The sequence below is a fragment of the Conger conger genome, chromosome 16, assembly GCF_963514075.1.
Source record: "Conger conger chromosome 16, fConCon1.1, whole genome shotgun sequence".
Classification (NCBI taxonomy): Eukaryota; Metazoa; Chordata; class Actinopteri; order Anguilliformes; family Congridae; genus Conger; species Conger conger.
The window spans coordinates 17475781-17496585 of NC_083775.1; the positions used below are offsets into that span (position 1 = coordinate 17475781).

General features: G+C 41.9%; 1 protein-coding gene across 1 annotated transcript; it reads left to right on the top strand.

The window, feature by feature from the left end:
• Positions 1-1866: 1866 nt before the first annotated feature.
• On the top strand, positions 1867-18874 carry LOC133115074 (fascin-2-like). The gene is made up of 6 exons (XM_061224796.1): positions 1867-1926; positions 2098-2930; positions 13634-13790; positions 15969-16090; positions 16493-16660; positions 16909-18874. The coding sequence occupies exons 2-6, from the start codon at positions 2108-2110 to the stop codon at positions 17112-17114; spliced, it is 1476 nt and encodes a 491-aa protein (XP_061080780.1). The 5' UTR covers positions 1867-1926; positions 2098-2107; the 3' UTR covers positions 17115-18874.
• The last annotated feature ends 1931 nt before the right edge of the window (positions 18875-20805 follow it).

The following is a 20805-nucleotide window of genomic DNA, read 5'->3' on the forward strand; positions in this document are numbered from 1 at the left end:
TCCTTTACCCAGAGATGCTGATGTTATGTGAACTGTAATGAAACATAATGCAAATAAGTGATGGAATTAACAATTCAAATGAATAAACAATATGGCAATGATGATGGCAATGGGGACAAATGGTGTGTTCTCACCTACTTTGTCACAGTTTATTTCCCAAACTGCCTGAGATTAAGAGTGTTAATCTGAGACCGCAGTCTAATTTACACAGTGACCTGTTATTATTACCTTATTTTTGCTGCCATGAAGAGGTAAACAATTTTATGTGCGTTCAGTTGTTACAGTCCGCTTGCTGTAATACCATAAGTGCTTCCCTTCTACCCAAATTATTTATTTTCAGGATGTCATAATATGGCCGCACGGGCCTTAATGAGAGCAGCGGGTAAAGCGTGACACCGTGACTAGCGCCGTGTGCTCCCAGTCCGGGGTGTCGCAGGTCACCCGGTCAAGGTTCGGCCAAGCCTGACCACAGCCAGCTTTGGCAGAGATAGACGGTGGAGACACGACACTTGCTAATGTCCAGTGAGGTGTTGATCGTCCGTTCACCCTGGATTTTGGCCACGCCTCGCCCCCCTGCACTCCCCCCCCCAGAAAGGTGCTACGGTCTGGCTACACTCACGGCTGGATCTGGCGGTGCAGTGACTGACTACTGACAGATGGGCGGGGGGCTGACTGGATTGGATTTGACTAATAAGGCAGGGGGGATAACCGAAAGGACGATTAGAGTCTCGCGGAAAAGAAAGAGCATTGCTTTCTTCTCAATTAGAATTAGAACAAGACCGTTCTTGTTGTGTGTGTATATGTGTGTGTGGGTGGGTGTAGGGCGGGGCTCTTGACTGCATAACAAGTGTGATTACATATGTGTCTATGTAAATGCATATCAGTGCATGTGTATGCATTCTTGTGGATTTGTGCATGTTTTTTGTATGTGAAAGCATGTGTGTGCATATAAACGTATGTGTTTCTATGCTTTGTTTGTATTATTTTTTATTTTACACACGTGTGTGAATGGGAGGGGAGGCTCAAGTTCATGGTTTCCTGCTGCCCCCACCACTGTGCGTTTGGCAATACATTATGAGGTGTAGTGCCAGAGAGGCTGCCAGCCAGCTGTAGCTCTTACCGCTGTTGACGCAGAGTGAGAAGGATCCGGCACTCTGGCTCCCTGCCCAACCCATAATGGAGAAATATAGTCTGAGATGAGGGGAGTTGTAGTGTAAATCAGAAATGAGGTGCAATCAGGACCCAAGCATACCAAAAGGTATTACACCGAAGTGAAACTGACCTTTCTATAACATATAAGAAGAGACTTTGTCTGCAATAAGAAGGGAGAAGATCTGTGCTAATTACCATGGCAAAAGTCTTGTTACCATCTAAAAGTCTTGAAAAGAGACACATCCTCAAGGTCTCCATTTGCTAACCTGTGAAAGGTGGGGAAGAAAACATGACCTTAAATAGAACAAAAGACAGAGTTTCTATTGTGGTAGCAGGTGTTTTGCATTTTTTTGCATAGGGAGAGTGAGAGACAGAGAGTGATGGAAAGAGGGAAAGAGAAGATTAAGGCAATAGTGTATTATCATAGTTAAAACAAACAGAGAGAGAGAGAGAGAGAGAGAGAGAGAGAGAGAGAGAAGGTTAGCTGTGTGCTATTGGTGTGACGTCAGCAGCTTGGATTGAGGTGCTGTGTCCTGCTGATTTTAATCCATGCTGATTAGGAAACAGAAAAAGGCAAGCTTGTATTCGGGCTCTCTGGGGAGAGACCGGCGTAGAGTTTTGATTGGAAGAAGCAGAAAAGGAGGGAGGAGGAAATCGTTTTTTCCCACAAAAACAAGTGACAGCAAATCAACAACCTCAATCAGACCACAGAAATACACAGGGGAAAAAGGAAAATAGAGAACTCCAACAGAGGAAAACAAAGGCATACGACTTGTGAGTACATTACAGGATTATTTTCTTCTCATGTGAGCAGGGAAGGGAAGCCGTTTTTAGTTATAGTTTTTCTCCCTTGCTTGACTAATTCTCCCATTCACCCTTTCATCCTAACCCTCCCTCCTCCTCCCCCCCATCTACACCCCTCACCCCAAACCTTGCTATTTGAAGGTCTGTCAGAATGCCCACGAATGGGATTAGTAAAGCTCTGGAACTGCAGTTCGGGCTCATCAACCAGGAGAACCGCTACCTGACGGCCGAGGCTTTCGGGTTCAAGGTTAACGCGGCGGCGAGCAGCATGAAGAAGAAGCAGATCTGGACTCTGGAGCATGACGAGCAGGACGGCCAGGCCGTGTACCTGCGAAGCCACCTGGGCCGCTACCTGGCCTCCGACAAGGACGGCAAGGTGACGTGCGCGGCCGAGGATCCGGACGCGGGCTGCCGCTTCCTGATCGTGGCGCAGTCCGACGGCCGCTGGGCCCTGCAGTCCGAGCTCTACCGGCGCTACTTCGGCGGCTCGGAGGACTACCTCTCCTGCTTCGCTCAGACCATCGGGGAGACGGAGCTGTGGGCCGTGCACCTGGCCCTCCACCCCCAGGCCAACCTGCTGAGCGTTAGCCGCAAGCGCTACGCCCACCTCTCCGCCCAGGAGGACGAGATCTCCGTCGACAGCAACATCCCCTGGGGCGTGGACTCCCTGCTCACCCTGGTCTACCTGGATGGCAAGTACTGCCTGAAGACCTGCGACAGCCGCTTCCTCAGCCACGACGGCAAGCTGCAGAAGGAGAACGGCCCCACCACTGCCTACACCCTGGAGCTCAAGTCTGGCAAGCTGGCCTTCAAAGACTGCGAGGGGAAGTACCTGTCCCCCATCGGGCCCACGGGGACCCTGCGGTCCGGCCGCTGCTCCAAGCCGGGGAAGGACGAGCTCTTCGACCTGGAGGAGAGCCACCCACAGGTGGTATTCCAGGCCGCTAACAACAGATTTGTCTCCATCCGGCAAGGTAATGGACTCAGACCACCACAAGGCCCAATCCTTCCCACTGCATGTAACCCTGAACCCCCTCCCCCCACAAACACACACACACACACTCACACACATACACAGACACACACACACACATATACACACACATATACACATACAAATACACATACAAATACATACACACACACACATACACATACACATACATACGGGTCAATGACGAATAAAGCTTCTAAAAAGTTTTTTTTTTTAAGTTTGTTCAAAATGGAGGTAATGCATATTTTTGAATCTGGAACAATGTGTCTAAACAAGTCTCACTTGTTGTATAACATTTCAAAATGTTTAAATAATTTTTTTAACTGTATTTTTAACTAGGTGGCGCAACCAAATATTTGTCAATATATTTTCCCACTATTTATTTTAAGTAAAACTTTGGCAAGTATCCTTTAGAGTGTCTACAGTGCCGAACACATTATTCTTTTGTAGTTGTGTTTTGTATCTATAATAATTTAAGACTATTGCATTCTAGTAGCCAGGTATTTGGTATCTTTAGCATCCTATTTTACATTTAAAGACAGAAAAATAATTTCTAAAATATACGAATGAATGCATTCAATACAATAGCTATTCACATCAAAGTTATCAACCATTTGTTCACCTATTATTTATTGGTTTAAATATATATTTTACCTGGTCGCACCACCTGACGATTATCAGTTGTGCCACCTGACAACATTAGTAATGACAGGAACTATGTTGAATAATTGCAAGGTTTGAAAGTGTATAATATCTTTAACTTAAATCTAATAAACATTTGTTAGTAATGTAATAGATAATCCACATTATTTATTTCATATAATGAGATTCCCGGCAGTTGCGCCACCTGACTTATTGGTTGCGCCACCTGACTTATTGGTTGCGCCACCTGACTTTTGCAACTAATTTCAAATTAAACAGGCTTCTACTTCGACGCCTGTATTAGCTTTTGCCATTGCTATCAAATTCATACATATAATTTAAAAATGTAATAAAGAGTTTTGTGATGAAATAACATTTTCCTAGTTTTACACTGGTTGTACCACCTGACATGGAAAGTGTTGCCAGCCTACCTACGTATTAAAACTAGCTATTTTTATCAATATTTGAGAGAGATCTACAAACCTTTTCACTCAGGTATAACTGTCTCTTGGGGTCCTCTTGATGATGCAATATCCTGTTTACTATTATTACCTCTTTATTTCATAATAAAAGCCCCATATTGACGGTTGTGCCACCCTGAAATTTGAGAACATAGAAATGCCGGACAAAAGTTTTCCAATTATTTCAATAGCTTTAAAACTATTGGTACTTGTAAAACTGGTTTATTTGAAAGGTTTCAAACACAAAATCATGCCATAGCATTTTATTTTGAAATTATTATCATTAAAATACTATTTTTAATAGTTTTCTTAGTCTGTACCTTTGCTCGGACAGTTGCGCCACCTGACATTTTGGGGGTTTGAGATGCCAAAACATGAAAAAAATTTTTTTTTTGAATGTACTCAATATGTATTCAGACTAAATATGTTTTATAGAAGGACGTGATATATGTCATGAATTTATCTAATTATTTTACAAGGAAATAATGTACTCGGAAACAGAAATTTGCACGTCATGTCATTGACCCATACACACACACACACACATACACTTACAAATACACATACACCACCATTTGCCTCAGATATAGCTTGTCATCTCGTTCCTAGTCATCTGTCTTGCCGGTTTTGTTGAGGGACAGGTGCATCGGCGAGGTCATGCTCATCAGGGCTACAAGAAAAGGAAAGAAAATAACATCAGTAATGGACTGAATCCTGTTTGCATGCATGAACTCACACATAAGCGGCCTCACATATACACACACACACACACACACACACACACACAAAAGTCCCCTTACATTCAACACACCGCACACAGTGACAATGTGCAACGCCAGCTGATACCGATTTAGGACTTCCCAATTAAATCATTTTTTAAACGAAACCCAAAGCTTTGTGTTGAAAAGGTTATGGAAGACCTCTCACAGTGGAGAAGCCTGATAATTGGTCCAACTGTCTGCTGAATGTGAGAATGAGTCATGTGATGCAACTGGTTTAGAGTACCAAATGAAATATTGCGGGTTGGTGTGTGCTGGAGGGGGTGAGATTGGTGGTGTAAATATATTTATGCTTTGCCTGGTTGTTTCCAGAGCAACGCACCTTTCATTGCATCCCCTCTCTGCATGGCCTCTGCCGGTCTTAGTTCTGTCCTGTGCCTTTGACCTGCAACATTCACAGTGTGAAGCACGTATGCTGTGGTCTGTGTGATTGGGTCTATATTATGTGGTCTGTGGTCTGTGGTCGGCATTCTGTGGTCTGTGGTATTTTTGATATGGTCTGTGTGATGGGGTCTGTGTTATGGTCTGTATTCTGTGGTCGGTGGTATTTGTAATATGGTCTGTGTGAAGGGGTCTGTGTTATGGTCTGTATTTTGTGGTCTGTGTGCCATGTTCTTTGTGGTGTGGTCTGTATTCTGCGGTCTGTGTGCCGTGTTCTTTGTGGTGTGGTCTGTATTCTGTGGTCTGTGTGCCATGTTATTTGTACTGTGGGCTGTATTCTGTGGTCTGTGTGCCGTGTTCTTTGTGCTGTGGTCTGTATTCTGTGGTCTGTGTGCCGTGTTCTTTGTGCTGTGGTCTGTATTATGTGGTCTGTGTGCCGTGTTCTTTGTGCTCTGGTCTGTATTCTGTGGTCTGTGTGCCGTGTTCTTTGTGCTGTGGTCTGTATTCTGTGGTCTGTGTGCCGTGTTCTTTGTGCTGTGGTCTGTGTGCTGTGTTCTTTGTGCTGTGGTCTGTATTCTGTGGTCTGTGTGCTGTGTTCTTTGAGCTGTAGTCTGTGTGCCGTGTTCTTTGTGCTGTGGTCTGTATTCTGTGGTCTGTATGCCATGCTCTTTGTGCTGTGGTCTGTATTCTGTGGTCTGTGTGCCATGTTCTTTGTGCTGTGGTCTTTGTGCTGCATTCTTTGTGCTGTGGTCTGTATGCTGTAGTCTGTAAGTTATGATCTGTGTGATGTGATCTGTATTCTGTAGTCTTTGTGATGTGGTCTGTGAAAAGGGCTTCAAACATCATAGCAGCATTGTTAGTAATGGTTTATTCATACATGTGTATTTTTTAACTATATACTTAAAATCAAGTACCAGAGAATCATCATTCAGTTCAGCATACTTGCATATAGTAATAGGCCTACACATGTAAATGTAGAAACTAAAAATGTATTTTATAAACTAATGTAAATGTGAATGAACATTCCATGTTTTGTCCATATAACTAGGATACAGGAAAGTGTGTTAGCAATATCTATCCATTGAATTAAAATGTCCACTTCAAGCGCAGAACTTCCTAGTAGCACTTGAGGGTTCACAGTGATTATGAAGTAGATGAGGACAGAGTAAGACTATCTGAAATGTATGTTGGTCACTCATAATCCCACGTAAAAGGGAGAAAAACATTATTTATTAGTTTATGTGTTTTTATGTGGCATTTATTTTTATTTGGCAATGTGACATCCATGATTCTAGTCTCAATGTGTTCTGCACTGCTGATTTTTGCTAATAACAAAGTTTGAGGAAAACCTGTACAATTACTCTGCTCTCCACTGCCTTGCACCTGGTGTGTGTGTCTGTGTGTGTGTGAGCGCACATGTACACATGCATGTGCATACGCACACAGTTGAGTGCTCGTGTGTAGAAGTGCTTGCCAATTTCCATTCAGGTAGTGTATTTTTCACCAGGCGCACATAACTCCCATTTGAATTTCCTGCTACACATTTACTGTATTAAAACCACAATTTCAATTGTGATTTACAATGTATACATTCATTTTCTTATTCTGCTAGGTGTTGCATTTTAAATATGTTGTTCTGAAGACACCGAACAACCAAATTCATTTGATCTGTGATGTACTACACAGTGAACTAGTTCTAGTTGCACTGTAAACTTTGCACTGTAAACTTTATCACAGGGTCTTGAGAACTTCCGTTTGTTGATAATGTACACTAGAGGCATTGCAGGGTTGTCCATTGGGTCTCTGGAAACAAGCAGGAGAGTCTATGGAGGGGTGGGAGTCTATAGAGATATATCAGTCTCAGTGTGGAGAGAAGCTAACATCCCAGGAGGCCCTCGATGAATGGTAAATGGTTGGAATTTATATAGCGCCTTTATCCAAAGCGCTGTACAATTGATGCTTCTCATTCACCCATTCATACACACATTCACACACCAACGGCGATTGGCTGCCATGCAAGGCCCCGACCAGCTCGTCAGGAGCAAATGGGGGTTAGGTGTCTTGCTCAGGGACACTTCGACACAGCCCGGGCGGGGGATCGAGCCGGCAACCCTCCGACTGCCAGACGACTGCTCTTACTGCCTGAGCCATGTCGCCCCCATGACTGCGACATAGCAACAAAATTATTACTGCCATTCAGTTGTTGCAGAGAGAGCAATGACATTGAGTCAGTTGGAGCCATTATTATTGAATATTAAAAAGAATTGTAGCAATTACATCTGAATAATGAACAAAGCCACTGAGGGCCCAAACCAAGAATTGGAAATGAAAGTTAATTTATGTAATTTCTTAACTCAGCATTAATTGCGCCTGTGCATAAAACAAAAAACAACGCTTGCAATAATTTGTAAAACTTATGGGCAAATGATGATTTAAACTGGGCCTTCAGAATCAAACAGGTAAAACTCCAATATTATTGCCTATTTCCAAGTCCAGACACGTTTACATTGTGTCTGGAGATAAAAATGGAGACGGTCAACACAGGTACAGACCCCCTGTCTTGATGCACAGCGACAGCAGTATTAAAACATGCTGGGCTCTAACCATTCTAAAATGGCTGACCTGCTTCCCCACTGGGTCCTGGTGAAATGGAGCATTTTCATCCTGAAACATTTTTTAGGAACAACTAGGGCAAAGCTGATTATAGGCCCCTGCGGGGCGGATTTGCGTTCACCGCCAGGGGACTTAACGAGCGAGCAAGTGAGAGAGTGAGCAGTTTGGGGTGGGGGATTATGGCGGTAACGGGATTAAAGGGATGCATGAGAGATATTTTCGTGCCGTCTAATTTGGGCATGGGGCAGACACAATCTGTTACATGCGCTTTCATTTGTGCAATTTACTGGTTCACCTGATTGCGGAGTTGGTGATTGGGATTTTGCAGCTGTTACTGTTAGACTGCGATTAGATGGGCAGTCAGTCAGCCATAAGAATATGTGTGCACCTGTATATTTCTGTGTTGCTTCTGACATTTCTGTGCACACATTTGAATATGCAAGTAAGCATGTGTATGAGACTGAGAATGCAAGTGTATGTGTGTCAGTAATTGAGTATGTTGGTCTGTGTGTGTGTGTGTGTGTGTGTGTTTTGCTAATTTCTGTTTATTTTAGTGGTTCTGCTGAACAATCACAAGTGCATCTATTTCCTGTGTGCTTTTCTTTAGTTGGGGTGGAGGTTGTCAAAACATGCGGGCATGTTGCTTTTGTGTAGTCCTGAATGGTGATTTGTTGTCTCATAATTGGGGTACCTCATCCAGTGGATCTGAATCCAGGACCCCACCCGGCCTTCAACTTGTGTGATAGCCATGGCCTCATTTGTGCCTCGTATGGGCCGAAACCACCTGTCACAAAGCGCCTGACACACTGGAGCTGAATGTTCACTCGCTCATTCGGTTCAGTTTTGAGAAGCACGTCGAGAGGGATGAGAAGCAAAAGCATATTCTAAGCTGTTCTTTTCTAAAAAAGCGAACAGATGATTTAGTTCAGGATGATTAGTGCACTGTGCTCCATGCCCTGATTAAGGCTCATTCAGCTCAAAGAGCCCAATTAACCAAATTTAGTGACTGGGTTTTTTTCCAAGCTTACACATATCTTGACTGTTTTTACATACACTACCATTCAAAAGTTTGGGGTTACTGATTTAATATTTTATTTTCTCAATTTGTAATCAAACAATTCATACGTGGTCAAAGTGCAGACTCTGAATTTTTATACATTTTTGTTTCACCATGTAGCAATTACAGTACTTATTATATGTCGTCCCCCATTTCAATGTTTATGACAAATTAACATAATGTTAAATAAAAGAGTCATGTTTGTATTTGGTTGCATATCCTTTGCATGCCATGGCTCATCAACATCAGAGTCTGGATATCTTATTTTCAGTTTGTCCTACTAGTGATACAAAAACTCTTTGCATTTGAATGGATCACATGGGAATTAAATTGTGGGACTAGATTCAGCGGTACATTTTGCTGATACAGTATGGAACACATTTGTTAGTCATCAAGAGTCCAAGGTATCAAATGATCCTCAAACCACTGTGCTGCTGTCAGATGTGCAGTAGATACGATAATAAGTGTTCCTCCTCAATATTTTTTCCATCGAGTTCGACTGGAAAATTTGTCAAGAGAAACAATTCTTGTAGTATCTACTGCACATCTGACAGCAGTGATCTGCCCCTTTAATACCTTGCTCCTTAATCTGTTCAGATGGTATAAGGTGGGAAAGCAGCCTTTTATTCAGGCAGGTGTAAAGTAGAGAGGGTTATAAATAGAGGTGAGATCACTGTACAGAAAATACCAAGGCAGGCAAATGAACCAGGTCCACACAATGGGTATCCGTATGTGATTTGAGAGCTGGCCACCCCAAAGACTGCACCATTAAAAACATTAAAACATTAAAAAATATTTTTATGATGGGTAGCAATTTTCAGTGAGCTCCATTATACATTATTTGGCTGTGTACAATTTTAGATTTAGATTTGTTTAATTTTAGATTGAATAATAAAATAATTCACATGTAGTTAAACTTCACATTCTCAGCTTTTAATGAAATGCATTTCTATGCATTTTGGTTTTACCACATAAAAACACTTTTCATACTTACCCCCTCCCCCTATTTCAGGGCCCCATGATTGGGACCTTATGGGACATACACTCACTAAGCACTTTATTAGGTATTTATTAGACTTTTTTTTTTTTTTACTTTTTGGCTTCTGCTGCGGCGGCACGGATGGTGCAGTGGGTAGCACTGCCGCCTCACAGCAAGGAGGTCCTGGGTTCAAATCCCCGTCGGCCGGGGCCTCTCTGTGCGGAGTTTGCATGTTCTCCCCGTGTCTGCGTGGGTTTCCTCCGGGTACTCCGGTTTCCTCCCACAGTCCAAAGACATGCAGGTTAGGCTGATTGGAGAGTCTAAATTGCCCATAGGTATGAGTGTGTGAGTGAATGGTGTGTGTGCCCTGCGATGGACTGGCGACCTGTCCAGGGTGTATTCCTGCCTTTCGCCCAATGTATGCTGGGATAGGCTCCAGCCCCCCTGCAACCCTGTTCAGGATAAGCGGGTTAAGATAATGGATGGATGGATGGATGGCTTCTGCTGCTGTAGCCTATCCATTTAAGAGGTTTGATGTGTTGTGTGTTCAGAGATGCTTTTCTACATGCCACTGTTGTAATGTGTGGTTATTTGCGTTAGTCATGTTTTTGCCCGCAGAACTGCTGCTCACTGGATGTTTTCTGTTTTTTGCACCATTCTCTACAAACTCTAGAGACTGTGTGGGTGAATAACTTGGTCAGTCAATATCACAGTCTTTGGCTTTGAAAACTCCTCTGTTGCTTTTATAATATGTTTGTGATCATTGTCTTACTATGATGAAGCACTGCCCAAAGGGCTTGGAGGCATTTGCTTGAACTTGAGCAGATAAAATGCTTCTGTATACTTCAGAATTTCATCATCAGTTACATCATCACCGAAGACAAGTGAGCCAATACTTGTGGCAGCCATACATGCCCAGTAAAATAGTATAGAGATTTGCATTGACCAGGGTGCAATGCAATAGGGTAATAGCAATTATAATTAGAGGAGAGCCTGCAAAATCTGACAAAGATCTACTATGGGTCAAAACATTGTTTGATACTTATAAAGAATTATATTGCATTTGGGTGTGCAGGCTGTACTAAGCCATACATGCCCAACCCATAACACCCCCATCACCATGGTTTACCGATTTACAGATGGGGGGGGGCATCACTGATATCAGTGAATCTTGGTCTCATCTGCCCAAAAGTCCACTTCTTAGCGAACTGTAACCTGTTTGTTGCAGCTGACAGATGGTTTGTATGTTGCATACACTACAGTATCATCTCTGTAGTTCACTCTGTGGATAGTAGTTACTAACACATCCACGCCTGCCTCCTGAAGAGAGTTTCTGATCTGTCAGACAAGTCTTTTGGGGATTTGTTCATTGTGGTGAGAATTCTTCAGTCATCAACTGAAGATGTCTTCCTTGGCCTACCAGGCCATTGCTTTCTTTGTAATGATGTTCCAAACAGTTGATTTTGGTAAGACTAAGGGTTTCTCTATGTCTCATGTCCCAGGGTGTGTGCTTGGTTGTACTTTTTTTATTACTGTATTTCTCAGCCTCATAATGGCTTCTTGACTTTTCATTTCAACTTGTTCTTATGTTGACAAGTAGCAATGACAGACTCCAAAGCCAAGAATCAAGATTAGGTCATGAAAGCTCTCATAAGTACATGTACATTAAGCAATTGAATAAACCTGACAAATTGGAAACACATGTGAAGCCTTTCGTCCCAAACATTATGGTGCCCTGCAATGTGGGGACTATGCATTAAAAAAAAAATTCTACATCGTGAAACCAAAAGGTATATGAATACTCTTTTATAAAATCTGCTAATCTGCACGTTAACCACGTGTGAAATGTTTGATTACATACACACAGTGATCACTTTATTAGGTAGACCTGTACACCAGCTTGTTAATGCAAATATTTAATCAGCCAATCATGTGGCAGCAACTAAAAGCATAAAAGCATGCATATGTGGTCAAGATGTTCAGCTGTTTTTTAGACCAGATGTCAGAATGTAGAAGAAATATGATCTAAGTGACTAAGTGATCTAAGTGGAATGATTGTTGGTGCCAGACAGGGTGGTTTGATTATCTCAGAAACTGCTGATCTCCTGGGATTTTCACACAACAGTCTCTAGAGTTTGCAGAGAACGGTGCGGAAAACAAAAAACATCTAGTGAGCAGCAGTTCTGTGGGTAGAAACATCTTGGTAGAGGTCAGAGGAGAATGGTCAGACTGGTCAAAGCTGATAAGAAGGTGACAATAAAGCAAATAACCGTGTGTTTCTGCATCTCTGAACATACAACACGTCAAACTTCTAAGTGGATAGATAGCAACAGACAGCAGCAGAAGACTTTATCGGTAAAAAAATAAGTCTAAAATACCTAATAAAGTGCTCACTGAGTCACAGAGCCAGATAAACAAAAATATGTCTTTGTCCCAAACATAATGGAGCTCACTGTATTGATCAGCACTCACAGTACAGTATAAGAAAGCCCTTCTTTTAGACAGAGCCTGGTGGATGTGTGCTGTGTGTAAGCCACTTTGGATAAGAGTGCCAGCTGTAAATATAAATGGATTTCTGGAGCCATGGGTTATTTAGGCTCCCATCTTACCACTGCCTGGAAAGGAGTAATTGCAGTCTGAGCAGGAATTAAAACAGCCGCCACATCCACTGTCTGCCATTAATCTGGGGCTATCATCATGCTTCATTCTCCATTTCTATCCTTAGTTATTTAATCTTCAATTACAGTCTCTAGTGACTGTAACATTCAAAGACTCGCTCAGAGTGAAATGTCTGGTTATCACTAGGAATGTTTCTGTTGCAACTGAGCCAGAAACAGGGTAGTTTTGAGACTTTATTTATTCTGGACTTGTTTCTTTACTCAAGGATTATGGTCATTTTAAATATTTGAATGTATATTTTGTTTCACTTGATAGCATTTCATGGGATAGTTTTTGAGCACTTCAAATATAATGTTGCAATCAACAACTGGTGTTGGGTTTGAAACCTAAATCTCCAATCTCTGTCAGAACATGAACAATTGAACATGAGGCAGATCAGGTCATCCTGATCATGGGCCACCACTGTGTATTCAGAAGATCAGGGCTTCTGGTTGGTGGAAAGTTCTGGAATATGTTTCTAAGGACCTTGCAGTTAATTGGATGATACTTTAGTATGTTTCTAAAGGCCCTTTGGTTGGATGTTACTGGATTTCTCATTGAAAGGTACTTTATTTGGTTTCTTGGACTGTGAAGCTCAGTGAAAGATACTAGAGTGTATTTCAAGGGTCTGTGGTTCACTGGAACTAGAGGGTGAAATTAGATATCCAAGCATACATTTATACTGACAGTTTATCTCTCATTATATTGGTACATACAAGCAAACACTCCTCACACACATGTAGGTGCTCAAGCACTCACTTATGCACACACAGCCATGAGCATGTGTGCCATTACGTGTGCCATTAAGACAAATCTGAAGCTTTTACAAATGGAACAAAATCACATGAGAGCTGTGAGATGCTCAGACACCTGTACACAGATCACTAAACAGAACATATTTACATCTATATTACATTATATGAAATCTAATTAGCTGTTGCCGCTATTCGGGGGTTGAGAGATCCAAATGTATTTGTAAATAAACAGCTGAGAGATGGCTCAGCAAAGCTGTGTGCTGAGCAAAGGACTGAAAGTATGTGACTGTACTGCACTTCTTTTTTGTGTGAATGTTCCTGTGCATGTTTGTATGACTGTGTATGTGGGTGGGTCCAGGAGTGAGCCTCTCAGCCAATCAGGACGATGAGACCGACATGGAAACCTTCCAGATGGAGATTGACAAGGAGACCAGGAAGTGCATGCTGAGGACCAATGGAGGAACGTACTGGACCCTTGTTTCCCACGGGGGCATTGAGTCTACAGCCACAGAAGTGTGAGCACTACACCCGCTGTTTAAGCTTGTTCCATTTTTTCTCCCAATCAAATCTTGGTCAATGAGAAAGAATTATCCAGACAGTGCTGCAATTTCAGCTATCAATTAAGGAGTGTAGAGACCAGACCTGGGTCAAATATGTAATTTTTTTGGATCAATTATCTTTATGTGCTCAATTAATCTAGCCTGGCAATTGAGCCAACCAAGAGGACAAGAAAAACGTTTTATTGGAACTATTTAATCGATTCCAATACACCAGGCAAGCTCAGTAAATAATTGAAAAGTAGTTGAATCCAAAACAAAAACCGATTTGACTGGTGCAGATGAGCATGCCCTCTCCTCCGAAACACGTGTCAGCCATCTTACCACCTCACATGCTGACACAGACTCCAGACTTTATGTCTCCTCCCTTGCACACATTGCTACATCAGATAAATCCTTTCTGGGATTAAAACATGATGCAATCACGCTACAGCTGAACCACCTTACAGGCAAGAACTGCAATCTTTTCAAAGCTTTTTTTTCCAGTTGGGTTTGATTACCAAATCACTTCGTATGCCCATCCCCTTTAAGCTTTTTTTCTCCCAATCAAATCTTGGTCAATGAGAAAGAATTATCCAGACAGTGCTGCAATTTCAGCTATCAATTAAGGAGTGTAGAGACCAGATCTGGGTCAAATATGTAATTTTTTTGGATCAATTATCTTTATGTGCTCAATTAATCTAGCCTGGCAATTGAGCCAACCAAGAGGACAAGAAAAACGTTTTATTGGAACTATTTAATCGGTTCCAATACACCAGGCAAGCTCAGTAAATAATTGAAAAGTAGTTGAATCCAAAACAAAAACCGGTTTGACTGGTGCAGATGAGCATGCCCTCTCCTCCGAAACACGTGTCAGCCATCTTACCACCTCACATGCTGACACAGACTCCAGACTTTATGTCTCCTCCCTTGCACACATTGCTACATCAGATAAATCCTTTCTGGGATTAAAACATGATGGAATCACGCTACAGCTGAACCACCTTACAGGCAAGAACTGCAATCTTTTCAAAGCTTTTTTTTCCAGTTGGGTTTGATTACCAAATCACTTCGTATGCCCATCCCCTTTAAGCTACATCCTCCATCAGCAGACAAGGGCACATGCTAGCGTGTTCACTCCTCCTAAAAACCCACATGCGATCGTTCGTTTCATTCCATTACACACCCAACGAGATGGGCGGTTGTTGCGCACTAGGAATGTACAATCTGTGAAGCCTGTGCAGGCAGAGGGAGCATTTCAGCCACCAGAGGGAGCTGCTACTGACCCCTTCAGATATCCTTCCTTGGATTTCCTTATGGATCATTTGCTAGCTCTGTAAGGCAGGTTATCTGTCTAATTGTGGCATCTTGTTAGAAAACTCATTGCTGTTTGTTTGGTTAATGTTACACTTAGTGAATATAAATGAGCCTCTTCGCCTACTTGGTGACACCACAATTTTGTATTCCTGAGAGTAACTCTGACGTTCTTCAGTGGTGTTCATCGCTCTGGATAGGAACAATGCCAAATTATTGTAATGTAATGTACTGTATTATGAGGAAAAAAATACCCTGCCAAGTGAGTCTCTCCCTTGGTGGGCAATAATACCACCAATGATACGTTTCCTTACTGGCCTGGTACAGGAGGGATTTGATTGTGGACCGTGGGGAATTTCTTTGCATTGGAAGTGCTTTAGCTTGATTTGCCAGCTAAATTAAACTACCCCTCCACCTGGCTGCAAACCAGCATACTTTTTTTTACTTCGCTTTTGGGCTGATGTCATGATGGCAGGTGACCTGTAATTTGTGAAATATATCACATTATTATTATTATTATTATTATTATTATTATTATTATTACTACTTAAGGTATCTAGTGAAACTTTTTACATTGTCCAGTGGATGGAAGCTGATATGGCCATACATCTGTGTATAAGTTCCCCTTCTGAAGACTAAAATGTTTGTTTGTTTGTTTGTTTCCTCACATCTCACATCCGCAGCAGTCCTAACCCACACTCCTCATAATATTTGGTGTTGTAAACAGTGTCCAGTGGTTCCTCTCCCATTCCCAGTCATTAAAACGTGAAATGTCCACCAGCTGCAAGGCATAACACCCCACTCATTTTGCCTCTATTCCTGCTTGCCTCCTCCTCCACCCAGGGCTGCCAACACCATGTTTGACTTTGAGTGGCTGGGTCACAGGGTGGCTCTTCGTGCAAGCAACGGGAAGTGCATCTGCACCAAGAAGAACGGGCAGCTGGCGGCCGTCAGCGATGCAGTGGGTGAGCGCGTAGCCATTAACGAGTCCTCTAACTGGCAGCAAGTGGCTTCTCAAACTATTTTTCATCCCCTACCCGCTAAAATATTATCATTGAATTGGAAAATGTATACGTTGATCACAATATTACCAATGATGGGGAAACTAGGTTATTATCCAAAGTTGTTAAAATATGGAAATGTATGAAATATGGAAATAGCCTGATTAAGCTGGAAAGCTCAGTTCCCAGGGCAAACAAACCAGCCTGCTTATTCAGCCTGGTGCATTCCATGTGTTTATCTCTCTCTCTCTCTCTCTCTCTCTCTCTCTCTCTCTCTCTCTCCCCCTCTCTCTTTCTCTCTGTCTCTCTCTCTCTCCCTCTCCCCACCTCTCTCTCTCTCTCTCTCTCCCCCCCCCTCTCTCTCAGGTGAGAATGAGCAGTTTGTGCTGAAGTTGATAAACCGGCCTATTCTCATACTGCGGGGGGACGATGGCTTTGTGTGCCACCACAAGAACTCCAACACGCTGGATGCCAACCGCTCCATCTATGATATCTTCGAATTGCTTTTCAGTGATGGTGCCTACCATATCAAAGGTGAATGCTGAGACGGCCCCTTTCTTAAGCTTCTGTGTTATACTTACACACCAGAGACACAATTTGCAGCCTGTGTGTGATTTGTTACATCTCTGTACATTTTCTATATGAGAAACACAGTTCAGTTCAAATCAGCTGTACTATTTGTATAGTCAACTCTTCTGATTCTGATTCTAATTCAGCTCATCTGATAACATATCAAGTGTTACCCCTTCATATCCTTCACTGACCTCTGACTTGTTCCACAGGCTCTAATGGGAAGTTCTGGTACATCTCCAACAGCGGGCTTGTGTGTTCGGATGGGGACACGCCAGAGGACTTCTTCCTGGAGTTCCCCGAGCACGGACGGGTGTGCATCAAAGGCAAGAATAGCAAGTACCTGAGGGGCGACAAGGGTGGAACGCTGATGGGCGATGGTGAAACTGTGGACACTGCCTCTCTCTGGGAGTACTGACCTCTTACTATGCACCCGGGTGGGGGGTTAGCCCCCAGGCAAACTGCTGAGAGGACGAGGCAGTCCACTCTTACTGTACATATGAACAGCTATGCGTAGTGAAGCAAAGACAACCATTTTACCAGAACCAATGATGCTCTGTGGAAGATTGATTCTTCCACACAACCTGACAGTCACACTTTGTTTTAAGTACCTGTCTATGCTGATACACTTCTCCTGTGTATGTGCTAGCTGATCATTTTTAAGTGACAAATTGGAATAGACAACAGGTGTAATTTTAAGACATTCAAAATGGCAGGCTATTATTTTTTTCATTACTAATTTACTATCTGCACACTACCTATATAATATCTGCCTTTTAAAAGTAATGATGCATCCAAACACCACTGACAGTATAAACAGTCTTAAAATGCAGTGTGACCCCATTTATTCCTGATCTCTGTCTCATCAGGACTCTGACTGGGAAGGACCAGTAAATGTTTGTCAAAAGGTTTCTGTACTTGCCTGTCCATAATACCAATATGGTCAATATGTTTCAGCTTCATGCCACAGTTTCTTTTAACATCCTGAAAGATTGCAGATGAAACCTCTGTTTGAAATCAAAATGTAACTGAAATGTCACACCAAGGGTGTCCACTTTTTGTTGAGAATAGACGAAAAGTCAAAGATTTTGGCAGTGGAAACTGCTTCAAAGCAAAGTATAACTGCAGGTTTTCACTTGAGGTTTTTGAAATTGTGAGCATTCTGCTTTCATCACAGTGTCAGACAAGCATCAGTGACGATAGTTGTAAAATATCAGAAATTTTTCCCAGTAGTTTCAGGTAGGAGAAGTACTGCTGCGTCCTGCAAAGGGGCCTTAAAAAAATCTCCCATGATGCCCTTCAGTCAGTTCCTCCTTCCTGGTTCTCATTTTTGCCCAAGTCTCTTCAGTAAATATTTTGCCAATCCTGACGTTGACACAAATGATGGTCTGTGGTATGGTGTAACTGAGAGTGTCAGTCTTAGATTGTTAAGAACTCAATATCATTGACCTAAGAATGTTCCTAAGGCAGGGGCTCCCAAACTAAGGGCCCTGGGGGTCCACAAGGGAAAATAACCAGAAACCCAGAGGGCTCTGTGCTGCTTTCTTTGCCTATGAATAGAGCCCTAGGACTGCAAAAAACTGCCGCCATAAAATGGACTGAAAGATAAAGTCAGTAAAATGTATAAGGTTATAACAATAGTTTAACAATTGTTTGTTTATTTTTGCATATTTCAGAAATTACATATGTAAACATTGAGATAAAGCAAACCTTGTCTGACTTACACATCTTGAGTAAAATGAGATCATTATAATCATTCGGTATTTATTTAAGTAGCTCCATATACATATCTTGCCATTTCTATTAGATTTCCATGTGTGAGTGCATGAAACAGTCACTTCATTGCAGCTTGTTATATACTTTGGCTTTAGCTGTTAAACTTTATTGAGAAATCCTCAGCCAGCAGATGGTCATTCATTTCTGGGGGCCTGTGATGAAAGGGTTTGGGAACCCCTGCTTTAAGGGATATAGAGTTTAGGACTGAACACCTCGGTATAATTAAAGCAAAACCCTTCTATCGCCAATCCTCAATCCGATTGAGAGGAGCAGCTGTTCAGGAAAAAGAGTTTAGTAAAGTCTAATATTGACATAACATGGCCTGTTATGGCATGACATTTAAGTCAGGGGGGACATGTTTGGGTTTTTTTCCATTGTTTTCTTTTTCAGAAATGATTTTCAAATGGATGATGATGATGATGATGATGATGATGATGATGTTGATAATAATGATGATGATAAATAAAATAATCAGCTTTCTCCAAAAACCCAAATGCTCATTTTTGTGTTGCTCACTTGTGTTGCTTCAGATAATAGCCACAAAACTCCTAATCAGCTTACCCGTCTGTCATTATGATGTCATACTATTTTCATGTAAAATGACTCGCATCATATTTATGTAAACTAAATTACATGTCTGATAACTGCACTTAGTCCCTTGCAATCATAAGAAATTAACTATACCAGAATAGCAGATGCGTATGTACCTGTTCTGACATGCTGCATGTTCGACTAAATTGTATTTTTGGGAAAAGCACAAATGTTCAGAGGATGTTTGCGTTTTGAGTCGGCTGCAGTCCTTATGCTCCCTATTTTTAGAAAGCAAATGTAGTCGGCAAATACAAGTGCTGACAAAACAAGAATGAAAATAATTACCTATTCTGCCTTCACCACTTAAAAGAAAGAAAATAAAAAATACAATCTATGCTTGCAACAGCTGTGTTTCACCCAGTACTGGTCTTTTTTGTCCTATCAAAACAGAGCCACATATACCTGTGACTCACAGGAGTAAACAATCTCAGCAAAAAGGTTTAATTAATTTTTTTTAATTGAAAAATGGAATTATAGGACTTAGTGAACATTGTGAAAAGAAAACAATGGTGAAACGTACCTAGAATAGTGGGCATTTTGTGTACCAGTCAGCAGTGGTCACCCGCAGCACCTTTCTTACATAGTATTGTTTAATTGAAAATAAATGTATCACCAACAGTTGAGAACTGCATGGAATTTGAACAGATATTCTCAGCCCTGGACCTGGATTGTCACCATCTTCTCCACTGGCTCATCGAGAAACCTTTCATTTAGAAATCGAGTGAACACGAGATAAAAATAGTTATTTATGGACATTAATAGGACAAAGAGTCTGAATACAATTTACACCCAAATATACTGTAATACTGGACAATTACAAAGTTTCAAATGGTATGCAGATAGCCTTTTCCTACAGTTATGTATGTAAGTTTCACAGAGATATTATAAATAAATCTAATTTAATGTAACATACTGTAAGCCTTTTTACGGAAACTGAACATGCAAAGTAATGCGAAGTGTCCAAGGTTCTTGGCGGATGTGAACTTTCTTTAGTTGGATTTCATGCTCAGATACGTAGTAAATAGAAACTAGTATTACCTTTTCAGACTGGCAAGCATTCTGCATACCCTTAGCATGCCCCAAGAGTTCGATAAACTATAATTGGGTGAACAATTTTGAAGGGATCTGCTGCTCCGTCTGTTTTCAGTGTATGCACTCTTAAAGTATTGTTAGGGGATAAATATTTAACCAGAACATTGTGCAAAAAAAATTTTTTTTTAATAATAAAATAGGAAGTCGATAAGAAAACTAACATACAGATAAAATAACCACAACCATCATTACAAAAAATATCGGAAGGACACCCATGGGGACATGTCCCTAAATGGCGAGTGGACATAGCCATGCCATTCTGCTTGGTAGAGCTGTGACGTGTAAATGGACTTGCCCGGGCTTTGCAACACCGAGACAGATAAGAGGTGTCATGCTGGGAGTGAAATTACCCAGAGGGCGCTGCACTGCCCTCCTTGCGTACGAATAGGCCCCTGACACTGCGAAAACCTTGCAGCCATTAAAATGGAGTGGATCTTTAGGGGGCAGATAAAGCATTTTAATCCAGGTTAGTGCATCCTCAACAGGGGCCTCTGGCACACAAGTTTCGTAATGCCCAGAGTAGACTGTAGCCGGAGAGGACATAATGAGTGGTGTCAATAGTGATGAGCACAATCCACCCTGCCTCTGCCAGTAGATGAGAAGTGCATTCACTTTACCTACACGCTTATCGTCTGGCGCATTTCCTGTCA